Source organism: Panthera pardus, unplaced genomic scaffold, assembly GCF_024362965.1.
Source record: "Panthera pardus isolate Hobbes unplaced genomic scaffold, ASM2436296v1 HiC_scaffold_24, whole genome shotgun sequence".
NCBI lineage: Eukaryota > Metazoa > Chordata > Mammalia > Carnivora > Felidae > Panthera > Panthera pardus.
Genome location: NW_026526810.1, coordinates 87,342,985 through 87,362,403, shown reverse-complemented (window position 1 = coordinate 87,362,403; position 19,419 = coordinate 87,342,985). Strand labels below are relative to the sequence as shown.

Here is a 19,419-nt window from a genome sequence, read left to right as displayed (position 1 = left end):
TTTGGGTAAGAGATAACAACATAGGAAACAAGACTGAAAAGCTGGATCCTACCCTCAGCAAGCAGGATCACTCTTCTATGAAATGCAGATGTTAAAAACCCAGCTAATGACTGATCATGACAAGTCATTGAGTAGATTGTTCTTATGTTGACCTTTCATGTTCCAATTTAATGCTTTCTTTATTTTGCTAATGTTGTTTAAATACCTCATCTGTGAGAGTCATAGGAAAACAATTCAGAATTCTTTTAAGTGAGAGTATGTGCCACTTACTCCCAAGGTCTCTATTATTTTTGTCATCTGAATTGTCACACTTCTTCAACCAGCAGAAATTGTTTCCTTATGATTTTCTGTGTTTGGATATGCTTTACCAGTTTATACTAACCTTGAAAAATTTTCTTTTTCCCATTTCAAGTTCCACCCAATCTGACTGTTCCACAGGAAAAATCACCTCTGGTCACCAGAGAAGGGGACACAATAGAACTGCAGTGTCAAGTAACTGGAAAACCTAAACCCATCATCCTCTGGTCTAGAGCGGATAAAGAAGTTGCAATGCCTGATGGGTCAATGCAAATGGAGAGTTATGATGGAACACTGAGGATTGTGAATGTATCTAGAGAAATGTCAGGAATGTACAGGTGTCAGACCAGCCAATACAATGGATTTAACGTGAAACCAAGAGAAGCCTTGGTGCAGCTCATCGTGCAATGTAAGTAATGTTTTTGTCTGTTTCTACTGGGGACAAAAGGAAAGAAAAGATGTGATAATTCAGCTAGTAAAATGAGGTGAATTTTGGTGTTGGATTAGGGTAAAATATTTCTATATCGTCACTACCCGATTTAAATTATAGTTTTCCCTTAAATCTGCTTATTGCTTGAGTTAGAAGTAATAGAAAAGAACAGTATCAGTGTGTGGTGTGTGTGTGTGTGTGTGTGTGTGTGTGTGTGTGTGTGTGTGTGTTGTGATTATGATGGTATTATGTGGTTGGTTAATGCCAAAGCGTCAACAAATCTAATGGTGAAAAACTGGCTGTGTGCAATGAAGCAGAGTGGAGACGGCAAGTAATTGCTAATTCAGATTACAATACTCTTGTCTTCACAATTCTTGTTTCTACTTCAGGCTATTGCTTGCCCTTTGCCCAAATTATCCACCTACTCCAGTGCACCCCTCTGCTTAAATTGTGGAAACCTCATCATTAAACTGCTATGTTTGCATATCTGAAGCTGTAAGAGTAGATTACACAATTTTCTAGTCATATTGAGATAATTCACATATTAGGTACTGAATTTTTGCTTGATTTTGGTAACAGATAATTGTTTCACTGTGAGAGTTAAATATAATAGATTTTTAACTATTTTTATTGAAATCACTGTTACACTTCTAACAAAAAACTGGAGACATTGTGTGCTTTGAATTTGCTTTTAATGTTAAAAGTACCTAAATTCATAAAGGTAAGAAAAAATTTAATGATGTCCTGATGTTGGGATATTAGAGGATGCCCTGGTAAATTGGATGGCAGGTGGTACAGATAGGGCCAAAAGAGAAGAAGCAAACTAAACACAATCTTTTCAAACTCTGGTAATGCTGCTGTAAATTTTAATTGATGTGGATTTTGTTAAATACATGTTGGCAAAGTCTTTAAGAATATGAATGAATTAGATGAAAGTACACACTTCAATAAGAAATGATGTTGTTTTCTTTCTATGGTTCTGTAACTCAGAAAATGGAAAACAGAATTTAGTCCAAAAATGTCTCTTTTTATATTAGATTTAAGGATGTCAGCAAATTGGATTAACTGACTTTAAATTTGAAAGAATAGTTGAGATATGGAAAGATTATGTTTGGGACTAATAAAAAGTTCATTTATGTCTGAGGTGTGTGAGTGAGGTTGGGAGGAACAAGGTTCTGGGTGCTGTTTATCGATTCCCTCTCTCCATTCTGTAGAAACTCAGATTCTAGTGTGCTGTTTGCCCTAAAAATATGCAAACTGATATTTGCATAGGATAAAATATTTAGTCAAATACCTTGGCTGATTTCCAGTTGATTATTACTTTGTCTGGGTTTCTTTTTCCCCAATAATAAAGCATTTAGATAGCAAGTTCTATTCAACAGTTTAGTATTGCTTTTTCCTTACTGGTCTTTGTACTCATGACAAGCTCATGGGTAGGAGGTTCATGTGAAAATAGGTTCCAGAAAGAAAAAGAGAAAAGAATAAAAAAAAAGGAAAAAAAAAAGATACTTTCAAGTGACCATAGAGGAAACTGCAGTTTGGAATACTTCATTTTGTTGGTAATCCCAGAATTCTGTGCTTCCTCTAGAGTTAGGCACAAAGCCTGTGTTCGTAAAGGCTAGTTTCAGGGAAACTAGTGTCATGCTGCTCACACCTCTCTGGGGAATCTGTGATACAAATAAAAGCCATAGAACCCATTGATTATAAGGAATTTTGAAATAAAGTTTTAAGAACCAGGATCTCTAATCTCCATAGAATATACTAACCTTCAGAATTCTATTGGCGAGCTTTTTTTTTTCTTTGCTTCTTAAAAAGTCCCATAGGAAACATTAAGTTCAGCACAAGGTTTAAAAATTCAATCTCATAATAGTGAATGAAAATAAATACTGGCACGGTTCTCTCTAGTGTCACAGGATGTAATTGACTAAAAGACACAGATAGACATAGGCAGAGTCTAGTTCATTTAATGTAAATAAAAAGATCTACATCCCAAGGTGACTTCCCAGAGCAGGGGATAGCATCTAACAGCACTTCCTCTTGGAGGCAAGCTTCCCTGGCCTACTGGGGAAGTCTTTCCAGTTCCAGGTGAGGATGCCATCATGTCTTTCAAGAAGCTTCCTTTCATGTATTCCCACTTCTTGTGAAGAATCTAATTCTGTGTCTGAGCATTTGCCAAGTACAAGTAACTGGTAACAACTCCAGATTATTCCTGAGTGAATCAAACGTTGATCTTCCAGGCACATAATACCTGCTAGCAAGTCCAACCTGCATGCCTACGTAAGGCTTATTCCTGCAAAACTAATGTGTGTGTATATATATATATAAAGCTCATACTCCTTGCTTCCTACATGACTGGTTTTTATTATTTAGGTTTCAGGAGTATCTGAGAACTTGTTGCATAGAGTTTGAGACCTGAAAGTGTTCAAGTATACGAAGAAGATGCCAAATTATTCTAACACTAATAAAACACCTCTTTCAGGACTTGAACTCTACACTTTAGTTTATGATTTCTTTTCTTAGAATTCTATTTATTACATTGGAAACTTCTGGGGCAAATCTGTTTTTCACACACATGCACACATAATATACACATTTATATATAATTTTATGTCTGAAGTGTAAAAGAATGAAAAAGAGATTGTCATAGTAAATTGGAAACCAACAAAAATCTAGTATCTCTAAGGCACATTTTTCCCCTTGTTTACTTTTACTGTGTCCAATTAAACAGTCACCAGTCAAAAGGACTAAAGGAGCACAGAAGTAATTGTTGAGATTGTACGTGCCTAAATATAAATAGTATATATATTTCCATATTATATAGATAATGGACTACTTTGTGGGTTTAATGTTCTAAATTGCCAAATGAGATTTAATTTTAGCTAATGTTGAATTAAAATTATGAAGCAATCATCTTATTAAAACCTTTTGAATTATTTGCTATCTCAAGTTAATTTGCATACTCTTAAAGAACGATTTAACAAGTGACAGAAGCCTCAAGGTATTTTATACCATTCTATAGCCTGTTACGAGAAGCTACATCACCAAAATGAAATAGTTTAAATTACTAAATTCTTGTGTACATTGCTTGATCCTGGAAAACAAACAAACAAAACTATTTTATCATAATATTTTTAACTTTTACATTTGCCAATTATCATACATGATATGGGCCAGAATAAGTAGCTGCAAATATAATTATAAAAGTTTGAAAAATAATGATTTAAAGTTAATCTAAACTTTTAAAAATTTGCTAGGTAAAACTACAAAGTGCAATATGAAGTTTTAATGATCTTCAAATTTTTGGCCATTACTTAATTTCATCTCCGGGTATTTGGAACTGTATAATTCTTTTGTTAAGTTTCCAGCTCATTTTTATTTGAAACTGATTTATTCTCCTACAATAGAATCTTTGAAAAGAGTTATATGTGTTAACTGATCCATATCATTTAAAAATCATAGTGTGTATAGAGCTTATTGAACAAAACTAGAACAATTTCCTAACAAAGTTATAGTAATAAAATGATAAAAATTAAATGATTTAATTGACCCATTAGAGTAGTGATTGTTTGAATCTTGATTAAATAAAAGTCCCATTGGATGAATAAATTCAAATATATTTGAAAGAAGGAACTAAGATATGCCTATTGTCCCCCTAAAGGAAATTGTTGGTTTTCTTATATATGTATTATATAAGTATACTTATATGATGTATACTTATGTACTTACGTACTCTGAACATTATGTACTCTGAATTTAATTTCATAAACTGTAACATTTTATTTTAATAAAAGCTATCCTTTAAATAGTTTCATCTCAGAGCACTGGTAATATCTTTCAGTTAAGTGAGTATATTTTGAAATACAATTTTCTTGAAAATCAGTTGGAGAAGATATATACTGCATTGAATGTTACTTTTATTATCAAAGCTTCATTATATATATGCACATTTGTTGCACCTACCATACAAATAGGAGAAAATCAAATTTAATTTCATATACAGGGAATCTACTCAGACTTGGAAATTCCAAAGACAGTCTGGCAAAGTGAGGTCCCTTATCATTTGGAATGAAGGCAGAGGCAGGTAGTAGTCTGGGACTTCAAAGGGAAAGAATGCAATTCACAGGAAAATCAAAAAGAGTAAATGTTTGGTAAGCAAATATTTGTTGCGTTATTGGGAAACAGTGGGACACAGAAGATTTTGATCAAACAGGCCTTGCTAGGTTCCTCCCAGTCTATCATACCCTAGTTTATAGCATAATGTAATTATCTATGGTGATAGCTCTCTTTCTGGAACAGGTTCTCTTTCTAAATTCTCTGTAGGCAGTTGAGGGGGGGAAGTAAAGAGGTTTTCCTGAATCTGCTGGGCCTAGATTGCTTTTTAACTCAAAATAATCTTCCTGCCAAAGTGGCCCATCTTGGGGTGGCCTACCCTTGGTCCCTACAAGAAGATCATGGAACTTATACAGGAAAAGAAACTTAAATACAGATTAGAATGTAATGCTCACTATTGTTAAGTTATTGAGTAATTTTGTGTAACGTTGAGATGTATAGAATTACTATTGCGTGAATAGAACTACTTTTTGGATTTTTTTAAACAGCAAAATTGCCCTGAAAATGATAGTGGGGCTAGAGATTAATCTAAAGTTAATACAAGAGACAAAGTAACTATTGATAAAAGAGGATGCAAGCAATTTGCCTTCACACAGGAAGATGTTAAAGCTATCCAAAGGAATTTATAATTAAATGGACAAGAATTTTAACTTATTAGCAGAACAATAAAAGGGCTTCCAGCTCAGTAGCCTACTTACCCAGATGCTTTTCCTATTTTCCATATTAATTCAGTCTATCCCTTCTCAACCTTCTAGACAAGATTATTTGGTGTTGACTCATTAGCTAGGCTCCTTTATTCCCTTCTCCTGTTTCCACCAATTTGTCAACTGCTTTTCATTATTCAAGTCCTGGCTAAATCCCCTCCCTTTAGAAAGCCTCTTGGTACTGGAGAAGGGTACTGATTGTGACCCATTTCTAGAGTCTCAATACTTAGGAAAAGTTCATCACTTTTTAAAAGTCTGCCTGGTAAGAAATTATTAACTTCATTATTAACTTCATTAACCCACTAGAATATAGGTTGGGAAAAGCTTTTAAGTTTACTAACAATATGATATTTTAAGCATTCATTTTTCATATTTTATGTTTAAGGATTATTGCATAGAATTTAGCATTTATTATACAGAGTTCTTTTATTTGAATTAAATGGCTATGTTGTTGTTTGCAGCAGTTATTATAAACATTAATCAACTGAACCCTAAGGTAATGTTAATATTATAAAAACAATATTTATGCTATTTTCTCTGATCCTACCTTTCCTGTCCCCCAGATAGTTAAGATCTTCTCTTTGGAAAGAAGAAGCAATACTCTTATAAGTTGGTGTACAATTTAAACTGTATAAAATAAAACTCTCGAATTTCTACTTCAACTCAATATGTCATATAAATATATCTTACCTCATTTCCCAGTGGATTTAATGAGGAATTATAATGGAGCTGCCTTGAAAACAGATGTGTTTTGGGGCGCCTGGGTGGCTCAGTCGGTTGAGCGCCGACTTCGGCTCAGGTCACTATCTCGTGGTCCGTGAGTTCGAGCCCCGCATTGGGCCCCTGTGCTGACAGCTCAGAGCCCGGAGCCTGTTTCAGATTCTGTGTCTCCCTCTCTCTGACCCTCCCCCATTCATGCTCTGTCTCTCTCTGTCTCAAAAATGAATAAAAACGTTAAAAAAATTAAAAAAAAAAGAAAACAGGTGTGTTTAAACATTTTATTTTTGTATTACTCCTGAACATTTGAAAATTGAACTTCCCAAGTGGATATGTTTTTCTGCAGAAAGTATTTAGGATGAATTTACTTGAGCTGAGCTGCTCCTGCCCTCCCAGGTAATCAGTCTCTTTGCTCCCTGTTTTCTCCCTCTTCCAGAGAGGATAGCATGGTAGATAACCATCTAAGGGAGTTATCAGAGACAACAGAAAATCTCTCTCTTTTTTAAATTTTTTTTAATGTTTTTTTTTTTGAAAGAGAGAGAGCACAAGCAGGGGAGGAGCAGAGAGAGGGTGACAGAGGATATGAAGCAGGCTCTGTGCTGAGAGCAGAGAGCCTGACGCGGGGCTCAAACCCATAAGCCATGAGATCATGACCTGAGCTGAAGTAGGATGCCCAACTCAGTGAGCCACCCAGGGGCCCTAAAACTCTCTTTCTAAAGAGCTTCTCAATGTAGAATACAGATGTGCTGTCTTTATTGAACAGTCAAGTACAGATTATCTGGAAAGAGGATAGGTTTATTCAGAATAAAGATCATGTAAAGAAACTATATCCATAATTTATTTCATTGTTGCTATTTTAATGTAGATACAAGCATGGTTTGATATTTAGAAAGCCTTAAACATTAAAAGTTTTGTTTTCAGTGTCCATATAAAGAGGTGGAATGGGCGGGGGGCAGCCAGTTTTAGAAGGATGATTAAAAGTAGTCCAATTTAAACAGTCAAGTCTTGTGTTTATTGATATTGTCAAGTTAAGTACTTAGGCCCACCCCGGTAGTGCAGAAAAAAAAATTAAGTGTAAATAACAGCATTTCCATAATACTGAAAAGATATTTTCCCTGAAATAGATCTGTGATTAAATTAAATGTGCTTTGAATGAGGAAAGTTTATACTGTCTCCTTTCCCAGTGTCTTTTCCTCACCTCCTCCCATCCTCATTTTATGGAAGTATATTCTCTAAGAGAGGTGAAATAAACACATATATCAATAAATGTGTGACTATAAAATTTTTGTAACTTTTTTCATTGTAGTTAAAAAGGGATTTACCTCTCATCGAAAAATAAATGTATTCTTCCCAAATATAGAATTTAGACATCTTCTAAATACCATGTTCTTCCCCCATGAAAATAAAAATATAATAATCCTAATCCATTAAAATAAATCATACATAGAATTTTATAATAATATACTCCATGGACATGCCTGTGACTTTATCAATTTATTTTAAATAATATACCACCAATAAAATGCTTTGTGTATGGGAAAATATAAAGTAGGCAGAAGACATGGCTCTGTCGTTAAGAAAAAAATCCATAATCATTTCAGAAGTTAGGTAACAATGTAAGAAATTGAATATCAAAAAAGCAGTTAGTCATATACATAAAAGCAATCAGGAAGTGAGAAATCATAGGCCAGTGTTGTGAGAGAAAGGCATGACTTATACTATCCCTCTAAGCAGAAGACACACATTTAATCAGTGTTTAATCCACCTGCAAGCAAATAGAATTCATAAAGAATTTTAGCTTATGTTTTGTTAGTAATTTTGTCTTTCTTTATTTATTATCAATTGTTTGATTATCTTAGTTTGATATTTAATACTAGCCCCATATTTTTTTTGTCTTTGCATGTATTATATTGTTTTGGGTTATATTATATTCTGTTTTGTTAATAATTTTTAAACTAGTAGTAAACTCCTTTACTGTGTAAGCTACAGGAGGGTCTTCTTAGGTGCAATTATTTCCAAACCCATGGGACTACCATAGACACATATGGCATCAAATTCAGTTTATAGATATAAGGTTGGAAGCACAGCTTGCTGGCATGCCCTCTCACTCCCCACTCCTGGGGACACTTGAGAATTCTGGAAGCACGTTTGCCTGTCAGGACTGAAAAAGGAGTTATGCTACTGGCGTCTAGGGCTCAGCGGGCAGGAATGCTGTTAGATGTCCCAAATGCATAGGCCAAACTCCAGAGAAAGAATTATTCTGCGTAAAATGTAATAATTTGTTTTATGTGGGGGTTGTCCTATTAATTTAAGGGAATTTAGAGGCATTCTTGGCCTCTAATCTTGAGATGTCAGTAGCAAGCCTCTCCTCACGTCATGACAAAAAAAAAAAAAAAAAATGTCTTCAAACATTGCCATATATCCCCTGATGGTCAAACTTACCCAGGTTAAGGCCCACGACCTATAGAATGGCTCATATGTACAAGAGAAGAGCTACATAATTTGGGGATGGGAACTCTGGCAGAAGCTTCTGCCCCACAGGAACCAATGTTTCTTATACCAAACTTATACGTACAACTGCGAAAATCCCTGAAGTTACAGTCACTACACCAGTAGCTCAAAGCTATAGCATCCTATTAACTATTATTCCTCTATTTCTATTCCTCTCATTCTAGAAGCAATTTAATACAAAAATGTTACCTAAAATCAAAGTTGACATTCTTCCCTTGTCAAGTTACCAGGGCAGCAGAGCAGAACTTTAAAAGAAGGTCAGATTCTCATGCAGCAGGGAAAAGGCTTTTGTCATCGCTTCAAATGTATCTACTCTTCATCTGCCATGCTAAACTTTCTTAGTAATTCTTTTGCGTTAGTATTCTTTGTTTGATCATAATAATTACAGTTGTGGATATCAAGCAAGTATGTTTCCAACATACTTCACTTATTTTTTTTTTTTTTTTTTTTTTGGACTCCTGTAAACTGCTGTGCCTGTATTCTTTCTTTGTAAGACTTTTGGCTTTGTATCTGGGTTTGGGAGGGAGTAGCTGTATTTCATGCTGTTCCATCGGATCATTTGATCTCTTATGAATTCCTTTCTTCTGGCAAATGAGTATTTCCTTGAAGCCTTAAAGATTCTAGTAGGAAAAAAGCAAAAATTCTTCAAAAGGAAACTTTGAGACTTAAGCTGACCATGCATTGTGAAACTGAAAGAAATTCTCCCTTGATTTCACACATATTAGATTTATTTTAAACGTGGAAATTACTTTTTTCTTCTTAATTCCAAACTATTTTCAAAGAGAAAGAAGTGAAATACTTTTTGGAAAATTAGTGAATGTGTGGATTTTGTTCTTTAATATTGTTTCTCAGTGAATGAAATAAAATGTTTTCCTTCAGATTGTTATGTAGCTTGGGTAGCATTTTTTTTTTCTTTTTTCAATTAAAGAGGGGTTTAACTTTAAAAAAATAATCAATGCTGGATAATACTAAAAATTAAGCAGAAATTAAAAAATCTTTAAGAAAAGTGACATATATTTTCTTAGTATGTTAACTATTTGCATTGAACTGTATGAAATGGCAGAATTAATCTGATGTTCCTTCAGTTATTCTCAGTTTCACTCTGTCAGCATCAACATTTTTTCCAGTGATTCTACTATTTGAAGATATATGTTCTTAAGCACAAGCTAACTGCTTTGTGTACAACATAGAATGATAAATATAATATTTTATTGCTGAGTTAAAAGACACAAGTAATCTGAGTATGTGAAGTTTTCACTGTAATTACTGACTTAAAACCTGAAGCTACAAATGTATGCAAATATTTAGAGAGATATAAATGTGTATGATAGATGTCTGTCTGCCCATCTATCTACCTTTCCATCCATCCAGCCATCAATCCATCTGCCTCTCTCAATGTTATTAGCTTCATGCATTTTGCATCTTTACTGAGTGAACACTCATTAATGCGTTTTTCTTCTTTGCCTTTTATAATTCCATATGTGCTAGTTCTGTTTGAACTTTCCACTTACGTCTTTATTTCTGTTTATTCTTCCTTTCTCCAAATCAGGTTTTGTTTCTATTTTTCTTTTACTCTACACTCCCTTGCTTGGCAATTTAAGGACTTAAACTATGACTATGCAGATCTTCCCTGCATTTGTATCTGGGACAGTCAGGCAGCTTCTGTGAATTTCAACTTAGTTTCCTGATTTATTATAAAATCTAATATGACTATAATTAAACTTATAGTGATTCCTTAATTATTTTTTCTCCTCTTGAGTTCCCTGCTCCACCTAAAAAGACCTCGCTCCTCTCTGTTATGAAAGTCATCATTCTATCTTCCTTCTTTCCCAATATGCAACTGAAAATCAGGATATTGGATTCTGAAATTTGAGATATGGTTTAAATTCCAGCTTTGCTACTTTAACTGTAATTTCTCTCAGTGTTCATTCTCCATATCTGTCATCTCTGAGGACCAAATTAAACGATGCCAGAACAGTGTTTATCCAATGTTTGGCACATAGATAGTACTTCCTAATCATTAGCTCTTAGTTCTCAAAACCTTCTCAGTATCTATTCAGTCCTCTCCAGTCCTACTGTCATTTTCAAAGCTAGGACCTTTATCTCCTGCAAGAAATTCCTATTTTTCCCCACCTCTGATCTTCTCTTTCCCCCTCAGAACATCAGTGTCAGATGAACATTCCTTTATGAGCAGGAACACTTTCAGTTGCAAATAACAGAAAATTCTTATCTAAATCCTCTTTTTTTTTTTTTTTTTTTTGCCTCTCCTCCAAGAATTAACTCCAGTGGGATCTGATTCCCTTGGCTTAGGTAGCCATTCTGTATAGCAAAGGCATGGCTGCAAGCGTTCGTTATTCCCTCTTTAGAAATTCTGTATTGCTGCTCACTACCCATGATTCAAAGTTCAGACTGCTAGACTTGGCAAACAGGATCCTCCACCGTTCTGTGAGATCATATGCCATATTCCAGTCAAGGTGAACATTTCATTATCCGGTGCACTTTTGAATTTGGTGCTTTTTATAATTTCATTTTTTTCCTAATGAATATGCTTAAAGTCACCTCTCCTGAACCTACTCTTTACCATTTTTAAAGCAACAGTTGAATGCCATTTGTCGCATAAAATTTCTCTCTGAAACCTCCAGCTGTATCTAATCTTTTTATTCTCTAAATTGACACTTTTTTTTCTGGACTTACCAATTTCAACATTCTATTCCTAAATTATATATATAAGATATATATAATAGATATAGATAGAGATCTTCTTTTCTCTCTTTTTTTCTCTCTCATAAGAACATAAGTTCTTTTTTTCATGAATCATGATTGTGTCTTCAAAAAGGACCTAGATCAGAAAATGCATAAACTAATAAATTATTTGAAATAGGTACTTATGGCTTTGGTCATGTTTTTCAGCTGCTGTTTTGTTCATGAAGATATAACATTACATGTACAGTTTTTACTATAACTATGAATATGAGTACATTTCTAGGGGAGAAATAGGTTATAAATTGTAGGATAGGTTCCGATTCTGGCACTGGTTCTAATCCTAGATTTTTTAAATTATTTTTTATTGTTTATTAATTTTTGAGAGAGAGACAGAGTGCAAGTGGGAGACAACAGAAAGAGAGGAGACACAGAATCTGAAGCAGTCTACAGGCTCTGAGCTGTCAGCACAGAGCCCAACGTGGGGCTGGAACCCACGAACCATGAGATCATGACCTGGGCCAAAGTCAGACGCTTTACCAACTGAGCCACCCAGGCACCCCTAATTCTAACTGTTTTTAATGTGTGACTAACTCTGTCTCTACAACCAATTTCCTTATGCAAATTAAGAATTTAGTAGGATGATCTCTAAGTCATGGTCAGGTTTGAAATTGTTGCCAGTAAGTGTCTGATGTATAATTTATGCATATATCACAGTGAACCCATATTTTAGTAGCCATTTCAGGAATCTCCTAGAAACTGTATGTTTGAATCAAAAAGATGCATGATGAGGGGCATCTGGGTGGCTCAGTCAGTTAAGCGTTTCCACTCAGGTCATGATCTCATGGCTTCCTGGGTTTGAGCCCCACATCAGGCTCTGTGCTGACAGTGCAGAGCCTGCTTGGGATTCTCTATCTCCCTCTCTCTCTCTGCCGCTCCCCCTCTTCTGCTGTCTCTGTCTCTCTCAAAATAAATACATAAACTTTTTTCTAAAAAAAGATGCATGATGACAACATTTCATTGGAAGAAGTTCCCAGTGTTAAAATGTCTGTTCTGTGTTAAAGATGGGTAAAAAAATTAAAAAAGATAACCTGAAGACAAGTAGAACATTAATTATATCTGCTTTACATCTATTGCATCTAGAGAAAATACATTTGAAGTAATGGAAAAAGCATTCTTGGTATAGATAATGACAAGAATTTAGTGTCTGTGAATTAAAATTTCAGAAGTTTATTAAACATATCATCCTTGTGAATTTTACTTGAGTCTTTTCCTTTGTTTGGTTTATGATTAACTTCACTGTAGAGTAGGACTGATCACTAGGTACAGTACTGAATCCATAAACTATTACAAATATCATGCATACAAATATGTGTTATTTTGCAGTTACTTTTAAAGACTGTGGGTCTGCTATCTTATTAAGGATACTACTGTCTGGTTTCTTCTTTAGAAAAAAGAAGCAACTTTTTTAAAGCAACTTAAATTATTAAAGTTAAAGCAACTTAAATTATTTTATTTTTGTGTGTATGTATGTCTGTTTCTATGTAGATATCCTTTGCAGCTTATCTATAAAGAAAATGTACAAAGCAATGGAAAGATATGGTAGCTTGGAAATTAGTACTTTTCTCTCAAACACCATTTTATCTCACATGCCTAATTTAAAAATTAGATTGCCTGTTTGCTTTAGCAAGAAGCTTTTTCCAAAAAGTTTCTGAGTCTCTTTTTCTTCAGAGCAATCTGTTAAAAATTTCTGCTTCCAATGTTTAAACATATTGTGTCAGCTCATTTGAGTAAGAAAACCTAATTTGTTCAGCATACACATTAGTATTTATCTGGAGTTGAGTAAGATTTTACGTGAAATGGCCATTTTGACCTTGGATAATAATAACAGTAGTATTTGATAAACCATGTGACAGTCCAGAGTATGTTTTGGTTCCCTTCAGAGGTCTTGGGAAAGCATGATTATTTTCTGAGGCAGCTTTTGAATGTTCTTACTTTCAGAAACTCTCTTTCTTTACCTCCCGCCGTCTTTGTCTTCTCTCTCCCTCTCTATACACAAATATACACATACATATGTACATACACACATACATGCATGCACACACATACATATACACATGCACACATACATGCATACACACATACAAAATATGTACATACATATATACACACATACACATGTACCTACACACATACATATACCCATACATACACACATATATACACACATACACACATACACATGCAAACATACACACATACATACATACTTTTAGGGAGTTTTAATTTGAATATATCACTCCTTCTTTGAAGATGGAACATACTTTTCACTTGTCTGTTTTCAGATTCAGACTGGTTTTCTCTAGAAATGTACATGAGAAATTCTGGATTTTTTCCCTTCTTCCTTGTCCTGAAGATGAACTCCATGCCATCCCATGCTGTGTAGTACACTTGGTCCCAAATTGCAGCTTAAGTGTAATTATTGTTGTTGTTGTTTTTTTTTTTTTTTTTAACATTGATGACAAAATAAACCAGTGTTTCCTAAGACTCATATCTGACCTGGGGCACCTGGGTGGCTCAGGCAGTTGGGTGTCCAATTCTTGATTTCAGTTCAGGTCATGATCTCACAGTTTGTGGGATCGAGACCCACATCAGGCTCTGTGCTGACAGTGTGGAGCCTGCTTGGGATTCGCTCTCCCTCTCTCTCTCTCTGCCCCTCCTCCCACCCCTCTCTCAAAATAAATAATCTTAAAAAAAAAAAAAGACTCATATCTGACCTTATTACCCCCAACTCTGGGCTCCAGTCATCTAATGTTTTCATATTTTCATTAATTCATTTGTAGAACTACTTAACACTGTTGTGTTTATATGTATGATTGTTAGAGAGGTTTCCACAAACAAAAAACTAAATTTGGTAATCTGCATATGTATATTCTTTTGTTGACACTTGATCTCAAGCTAATGCCTTGAAATTTCATGTTTCAGCTTGAATGGGGTCCTGAAGAGCTGGGCTCAATAATGTCCATAAAATTCCAATAAAGTTTCTATATTCGTCTATATATACTTAAATTAATAGGAATGCAAATGCGTACTATTTCCCTTTTATTAATAGTAATGCTACATAAGTTTAGTTTAGATATCATACTGGTTTTCTATTGGGTTTCATTTCTTTTACCACGCAAATAATAATTTTACTTAATTTTTCCATAAAAATGTTGATTGTTCCAAATGCCTTTCCACATTGTTAAAATAACATTAACAACATAACAACAACAAACAGTGGACTGACTTAAAAAGTAAAGCCAAATTACAAGAGAACATCTATTTGTAGTGTAACTTCTATGCCTCACCATGGTTGTTTTGTATACTTCCTTATTTTTTTCTAATTTTGTCAAAATGATGACTATTTTTCCTACATTGTAGACTCAAAACATTGGCATTATTTTTATTCTTCACATAATTATGTTTAATTTATCACTAAATGCTTCATTCTTTTCCAAGATAATGGAACTGTTTCCCTGTCTTTCTCTCTCCTTTCCATCTCTCTCTCTTAACATGTGAATCTGGCTGTTCCACCTGAAAATAGTGTTTATAATCTGTCTTTTATTTCTCTGCATTTCCAGTCTTTGCTTTATTCCCTTGCTTCACACTAGTTTCTGCATTAGCATCTTGGTTATGAAGCCATAGCTCCAAAAGATCTCGTAGTTTGACCTAGCTCCTCACACTGCTATGGTCTCCTGTGTTGCCACCTTGTGATGCTGGTTGATTAACCTTTGTCCTTTCTTCCCACTTTTTACTAATGAGAAGTCAGTTGTCCAATAGAACCTTTCTTTTCTCTCTCTCTTTGTTTTCCCCACAAGTGCACTATATTCAAGTGTGAGTATATTTTAGTTTCTGCAGTATTACTAAGCCTATAAAATTGCTGAAAGTAAATGTGCATGTGTTTTTAGAAAACTGTTTTGAACAAAAAGACACAGACAAAGATAAAGTGCAGGACTCAATGTTGGTATAGCATTATAATTGATGAGATAATGGTCTATTCATGAAATTTGACTACACTGCATAAGACCTTCTGGGCTTTTGCATTGCAAGTACTTTTTTTCTTTTTTCTTTTTTTAATTTTTTTTTTAGTTTCAACCTTTCACTTAAAGTCTAGTTAGTTAACATATTGTGTAGCAAATATTTTTTTCTTAAACAATCGCTTTTTGTTCTTGCTGCTCAGTAGTGTGCCACATTTATTTACTTATTTTCACTTTAATCTGTATTCAAATGGGAAAGCTTTAATTAATTTTGTCAATAACTACTTACTGTTTTCTACCCATTTTTGTGCTAGCATAAGGGAAATTCAAATAGGAAAGAAAGAGAATCTGTATGCTAGATATGATGTAGAGCCAGACAAAAACTTTTAACGCTAGTGACAGAACACATACTATGTGAGCACAGAAGAGAGGATGCTGGTAGCTAATTATGCTTTGTCCTGACAGTGTATATGTTTGGTACATGGTTTTACATTTGATTTCACCAGTACTGACAGATGTGGATATGACTGTGTAAAAAGATTCTCCCTAATCCTCTTACTTCCTTTTAATTCTCTCAACTTAAACATTTTTGCAAAATGGCTTGAGCCCCTACAACTTTGGGGACTTTCTAGCCTGTCTCCCTAATATTTCTGGGGGGCCTTGATCCTCCTGTGAATCCCTCACTCTGAATTTTTCCTGTGTGCTCAATATGCACTCCACCAGCATCCCTCCCTTAGTGAGTTTTAATTTTCCTCACACATAATTTCATTTATTGGACACACTCTCTTTTCATTATTTCCCCAAAGCAGTATTAATCTAAGTCTGAGAGGCAAGACAGATGACTGAAGATTTCCAGAAACTGGGGGAAGGGGTAGATTAGAGAAGGAGATACTTAGAAAGAATTATCAGTGTCCCCAGATAGCCATCATTAACATTTCTGTCTGTTAGGTCTAGATCTTAATTCCCATCTAAGTGAGATCTTCACTTCCTAACCCTCAGCCACTAATAGAAAACACAACTCCTATATATAATACTATGGAGAGTAATTTACTTCTTTTCATGGTAAATATCCCTTATTTATACTGCCTTGTCACAATTGAAAAGACTAGTAAAAGTATTTCTTTTAAAGGAGGAAAAAAGCCAATTACCCCAGGAGAAACTTATGACATTTCCCAGGATCTATCAATCTAAGACTTCAGAATTGCATTTTTTACTTTCCTTCTCTGTGTGCTGTGTAAGTACCTGTTTCTGTGTATATTGGTGTGTGTTAGTCTGCATATATGTGTGTGTGTGTGTGTGTGTGTGTGTGTGTGTGTGTGTGTATATATATATGTATATATATATATATATATATATATATATATAGTGTGTGTGTGTGTGTGCGCGCGTGCGTGTCTGGAGGGGTAAATATCAAAGATAAGGCAGGCAGAGTGCATGGGGTGGAGAGGAACGGAGAGTAACAAATGCCACAAATATTGAGTCTAAAATTCAACATAGTAATAAAAAGGGTAATACCAAAGCAAAGGCGACATTTTCTTGGGTGTCCTCTTAAACTGCTTGACGTCATGTAGGTCCTATTTCATACAATGTTTTAAAGGTCATTAGGGGCAATATTTAAATCTAAAGGAAAACAAAATGGTAATGTTAATTCATTTATGTAGAGTCCTTCCCTTAAACTTTGAGAGCCTCTACTTCCCACATTCCGGAATAAGCAGGCAGGGAATGCCTCTCCAATACATAAGAACAAAAGAGATTTTTAATAGTTTTATTTTTCAACTTTATGTGGAATTTTAAAACCGTTTTCTTAAGAGCTCATTTAAATATTTTCTCCTGTTTTCTTTTTTTCCCTGAATGTGGAAGATTGCATGTATGTATATAAATGTTTAGGCTCTGATTTTAGGGTCTGGTTAAATCCTGAGACTATGTCATATTTCTTTCTGTGGTTTCTTCACTTCTCTTTGTGTTGGTATTTCTTTCATATATAGTTGGACATAATATAGAATTAGAATTATTGTACTACTCATTATATATTTTCCTACTTGATTTAAAATATTGATTACTATAATATTTTACATTTCTTACTCAAAAACAAACATATATAGCTGTTTCTAAATTTTATTCCCTTTTTTTAATAGATGAATTCTTTCTGACCCTTTGGGTAAAGTTCTTTCATGGAACTACATTTCCCTAACTAGATCTAAAATAAAACCTGTCTCTATTGGCAACAAGAGAGCATGAAGTCAGGATATGTTTTCCTTTGATAAGCTTGAAAAGTCAATTTCAAGGATAAAGTACCTTGGTAAAAGTGAATCAGACTAGATAAACACAAATGGAAAACAGAAAAAATAGAGACATAAATAGATATGTGGTATATTCTACTTTTCCTAAATAAGAAAGGCAGTTACATGGAAAATACAGGTGTTTTACAAGAAGAAAACATTAAAAAAGGGAGAGACCAAATTAAAAAAAAAGATAGAATGTGGAAGAAAATAATAAAAACTTCTACAAATGAGAAAAATGGAAATACTTTAAGCAAGTGTTTCAAAGGCATTTATCTGTGAGTTATGTAAAATTTCAATAATTGTCTACTAATTTCAAATCTATCCTAGGTGTATTAACAAAGATGTCAGAAGTTTAGACACTTAATTTTCCCTTCTTTATTTTTTTTCAATTAGAACTGTATAATTACAAGAAAATTAATTATGACTAAACTTTATTTAAAAAGTCCATGGGATACCTGAGTGGCTTAGTCAGTTAAGCATCCGACTCTTGATCTGGGCTCAGGTCATGATCTCATGGTTAAGTTCATGAATTCAAGCCCAGCATCTGGCTCTGTGCTGACAGCCAGGAGCCTACTTGGCATCCTCCCCATCTCTCTCTCCCTCTCTCTCTGCCGCTCCCCCCACTCATGCACACATGCTGTCTCTCTTTCTCTCTCTCAAAATAAATAAACACTTAAATATGAATAAATACAAAGTCCTCATATTAGTAATAGTCTGTGTGAATTTATGTGCTAAGACATTTTTTGAAGCTCCAGAAGTCTAGTTCAAGTTGCATCATTGCAGGCTCCAAATTGATAGAGTAATAAAATAAGAGTTGCAGGCTTTTTCTTTTTCCAATGGAAAATTTAAAATATATTCAGAGTGAGTTATTGAAATACATATAATCACAACTTCCCTGGTGCATTTATCTTAATTTCGTATTTAGAAATTATTTTGTATAAAATGATAAATCTGTGTTGAATGTACAAAGGGAAATGTCAAGAATGAGTTTTGAATGAGAGAGAAATTAACTCACCTACTGTGCTTCATGAGCCCTGAAAATCTGACAGATTTAAGGATAATGTATAATGACAGATTCTGTATTATTTGGGAAAATATTTGAGATATTATTAATGATATAATTTGGATTGTATGTTTATAAAAAGACTTTCTATTGTTTTTCAGAGAAATCTGGTGAGGAACATACACCTGATTCTTTTTTTTTTAATGTTTGTTTGTTTATTTATTTATTTATGAGGGAGAGAGCAAAAGAGAGTCAGAGAGGGAGGGAGAGAGAGAGAGAGAGAGAGAGAGAATGAATCCCAAGCGGGCTCTGCACTGCTGGCAGCACAGGGCTGGACATGGGGCTTGAACCCATGAACTGTGACATCATGACCTGAGCTGAAATCACGAATCAGAGACTTAACCATCTGAGCCACCCAAGCACCCTGAGAAAGTAAATGTTTGAACTGAATTGATGAATGTAGCAATTTAAAGACAAGGGATCCAAAGGATAATCTTCAGACTCTTTCCACTATTTCCCCTGCTGACTACTTTTAAAATACGTAATTAAAGTTATGAAAATTTTAACAAGTTTTAAATGGAAGTCTGTTGATATCCTACTAGCAATGTTATACCTCTCCAAATAAACAAGTCCACAGGGCAATTTA

At 34.4% G+C, this 19,419-nt stretch overlaps 1 protein-coding gene across 2 annotated transcripts in view; it reads left to right on the top strand.

The window, feature by feature from the left end:
• Positions 1-19,419, top strand: part of MDGA2 (MAM domain containing glycosylphosphatidylinositol anchor 2) — an 857,656-nt gene that overhangs the window by 652,218 nt on the left and 186,019 nt on the right. For both annotated transcript variants that reach the window (XR_002080692.2, XM_019451903.2), the window contains exon 8: positions 413-706. Coding sequence is in view for 1 of the 2 variants with exons in the window: in XM_019451903.2 (XP_019307448.1) it covers positions 413-706 (294 nt within the window). In the remaining variant the exon portion in view is untranslated. The remainder of the gene's footprint in view (positions 1-412; positions 707-19,419) is intronic.